Source organism: Mandrillus leucophaeus, unplaced genomic scaffold, assembly GCF_000951045.1.
Source record: "Mandrillus leucophaeus isolate KB7577 unplaced genomic scaffold, Mleu.le_1.0 Scaffold901, whole genome shotgun sequence".
Lineage (NCBI taxonomy): Eukaryota > Metazoa > Chordata > Mammalia > Primates > Cercopithecidae > Mandrillus > Mandrillus leucophaeus.
Genome location: NW_012109820.1, coordinates 508,354 through 511,570, shown reverse-complemented (window position 1 = coordinate 511,570; position 3,217 = coordinate 508,354). Strand labels below are relative to the sequence as shown.

Sequence of the window (3,217 nt, the reverse complement as noted above, 5' to 3'; positions counted from 1 at the left end):
AAAAGTTCATTTTCCCTAAGGTCCTTCCAGTTCTACCATTCTGTGATCCTTCCCTGAACTGTGGCTCCAGGATAAGAACACAGCACCAAAGGGGAGGCCAGCTTCACACTTAGCCGGGAATACGGAAAGGCTCCTATTAGCCACAGCACAGGTACTTGTCAAAAGCAGCAGGAATGATCTCAGCTAACACGGAAGCACTGTGGGTTGAGCCCAGCAGTTCCACCCACTAATTAAACGATCATTGTATCCACTCAGTAAGATTGTCGTGACTACCAGTTTACTCATTCATGAATGGCACCAGGGACAAAGTATGTACTCAATAAAAATGTTAGCTAGTTTTCCTGCTATAAGCCTAAACACTTTATATGTTTCATTTATTTCAAAGCAATCCCATAAGGTGTGGGTACTGTTATTATCCTCATTTTAAAGATGAGGGGATTGGAGGCTTAGAGAGGTTAAATAACTTGCCCAAAGTCACATGGTTCTTAAGTGGTAGAGCTATGATTCACACTTAGGCAGTTTGAAGCCAAATCCCAATCTTTCAACCACTGCACTGTTCACCTCTATCAGCAGTTACAGGTGCATTGGTGTCAGTACCTGTAAACCAGGGCCCAGCCAGGAATAGCAAGGCATTCTGCTACTGACATTTTTCTACCAAGAAACTTCAATAGCTTAGGTCTGAAATTTGGCAAGTTCATATGAGTTTCCCAAACAAGATCACTATATCTTTGAGGGCCTACTCTTCTTCTTTGCTTCAATCCACCTACCTATTCTCTTTCTCAACTTTGTAACGTAAGAATGAGGATAGTTGGCCGGGTGCAGTGGCTCACGCCTGTAATCCAGGGAAGCTGAGGTGGGCAGATTGCCTGAGGTCAGGAGTTCGAGACCAGCCTGGCCAACATGGTGAAACCCCGTTTCTGCTAAAAATACAAAAATCATCCAGGTGTGGTGGTGCGCACCTGTAATCCCAGCTGCTTGGGAGGCTGAGACACAAGGATCACTTGAACCTGGTAGGTAGAGGTTGCAGTGAGTAGAGATGGCGTCACTGCACTCCAGCCTGGGAGACAGAGCAGGACTCCGTCTCAAAGAAGGAAAAAAATGAGGATACTTAACAGAACAGGCTTTGAAAAGCTAAAGTCTCTGATGGTGAACTCCACCTTAAAAATTCTGTGTGTGTGTGTATATATATATACAGAATCTAGCTCAGTCTCCCAGGCTGGAGTGCAGTGGTACAATCTCAGCTCACTGCAACCTCCGCCTCCAGAGTTCAAGCAATTCTCCTGCCTCAGCCTCCTGAGTAGCTAGGATTACAGGCGCCCACCACCACGCCTGGCTAGTTTTTATATTTTTACCAGAGATGGGGTTTCGCCATGTTGGCCAGTCTGGTCTCGAGCTCCTGACGTCAGGTGATCTGCCCATTCAGCCTCCCAAAGTGCTGGGATTACAGGCGTAAGCCACTGCACCCACCCCAATGTATATATATCTTAAACTGGACCTTAAAAAAGAAAAATAGAGGATGATGTTTTTTTTTTCTTTTAAAACTAAGTTTTTAAATCTTTTAAAACTAAGCTCTTTCAGAGAGCAAATTCCCCTGTTGCCTTTAAATTTGTTTGATTAATTTAGACATTTTTAGGAGCTCATATGTTATTGTTGTTATCTTCTGGATTTTCCCTATAGGTTCACTCTGAGAATTACTTTGTAAAACAGATGCGAGACACTCAAAGTGAATGTATCTCCAGAATTATTAATTTTTCATTATATTATTTCCATCAAAGCCCCACTTACAGGCTTTCCCCAAACCACAGGAGAGTAGAGGGTTGCTTAATCCTTGTTGGAATTCTCAAAGTCAAGACTGGGGATTAACCCCTTCTGGAATCACTCTAAAGCAAAGTCTGTGCTCAAGAAGTTGGAAAGGAGAGATGTTGGATACAATGGTGTCCAGAGAGAAACACATCTCAAAAACCCCTGGGCTGACCCTTAGTCCAGTGCTTCTGACCTTGACCACATGGGGAGAAGAATGCTATGAGGTGCTTGCCCTGGGCCTCACCAGAACATTTCCTTTGGTCCTGGGAGTGGAGGTTTTAGTGAGTCAACAGTCCCTTCACCAAAGCAGATTTCTGGCAGAAACAACTGATGCAATAGGGTCACTCAGCAATGCCAGATAGGGCACAACCTTGGATAGCAGCTCACCTACTCTTTTCCTACCTTTATCAAAATCAGTTCAATAGGTTGCATGATTTGTTAGCAATATCTATGGACCAATAAAACCAAGTAAAATAGTTACATAACATTGATATGTGCAGCTCTGGAGCAGGCAGTATTAGCATGGATCTAAGTGGAGCTAAGATAAATCATTAGCAACCAGTTTCTCCCTCAGGATCAATGCAGTGATTATGAAAGAGAGTCAGGTCATAGTCTATGCATGTAACTGGCCTACTTTCAAACACACCTTTGCTTTATTAAAAGTCAAACAGAAATGAACAGCACAGTCCATATGTGTCATAGAAAGGGATTTCAAATAGGCCCAAAGTCAGTCCTACCTCTGATATTCAGAGCTTCAGACTTCTTCTCTTTTTTCATCACCTCTTCTGGCTCATTCTGGGTGTTGAAGGAATCACCTGCATTCAAAGAAGAAACCTTGTGTTGTGTATAAGTTCTACAAACAAACAAACAAACAAAAAAAACCAATGGACTCAAAATAAAGTTTTGTTATTTTAAATTCCTACTAGCTTAAGGGAGATTCTTCTTCTGCACACCCACAGCTCAGAACAGTACATTTTGGCCTTGAAATAGCCTTGTGATCCACCTTTGGACTTCATTCACACATCCTTTCAAGTTAAAAGAAAAAGAGGGTGAATGGGAGCCCACATGCAGCCCCCAAACCCGTGACACCCAAGAAGACAAGTGGATGGGCAAAGAGGGAGGGAGAACAACAAAATTCAGATAGCAAGTAATGAGAGGGAGGAGGGGTTGGAGAGTGCTGCCTGTTGCCCAATAATAATGATTGATTTCCCAGAAAATTGATACTCATATAGAGAGAACAGGGTAAAGGAAAAGAGGCTAGGGCTACCCGAGGATCCAGGAGAAGGAAGAAAGGATGGGGAATACGTTAAATTGGCAGAAGAGAAGTAAAGCGGGACTGTAAAGGGAATGGATTTATTTTAAAAAACAGAGAGAGAGAGAGAGAAAGAGGGAAAGAGAGAGAGAGAGAGAGAGA

At 43.0% G+C, this 3,217-nt stretch overlaps 1 protein-coding gene across 1 annotated transcript in view; it reads right to left on the bottom strand.

Annotated features, from left to right (window-relative positions):
- Positions 1 to 3,217, bottom strand: part of SLC30A10 (solute carrier family 30, member 10) — a 42,812-nt gene that overhangs the window by 10,204 nt on the left and 29,391 nt on the right. Inside the window, exon 2 of the mRNA XM_011969746.1 lies at positions 2,541 to 2,618. Within this exon, the coding sequence (XP_011825136.1) occupies positions 2,541 to 2,618 (78 nt within the window). The remainder of the gene's footprint in view (positions 1 to 2,540; positions 2,619 to 3,217) is intronic.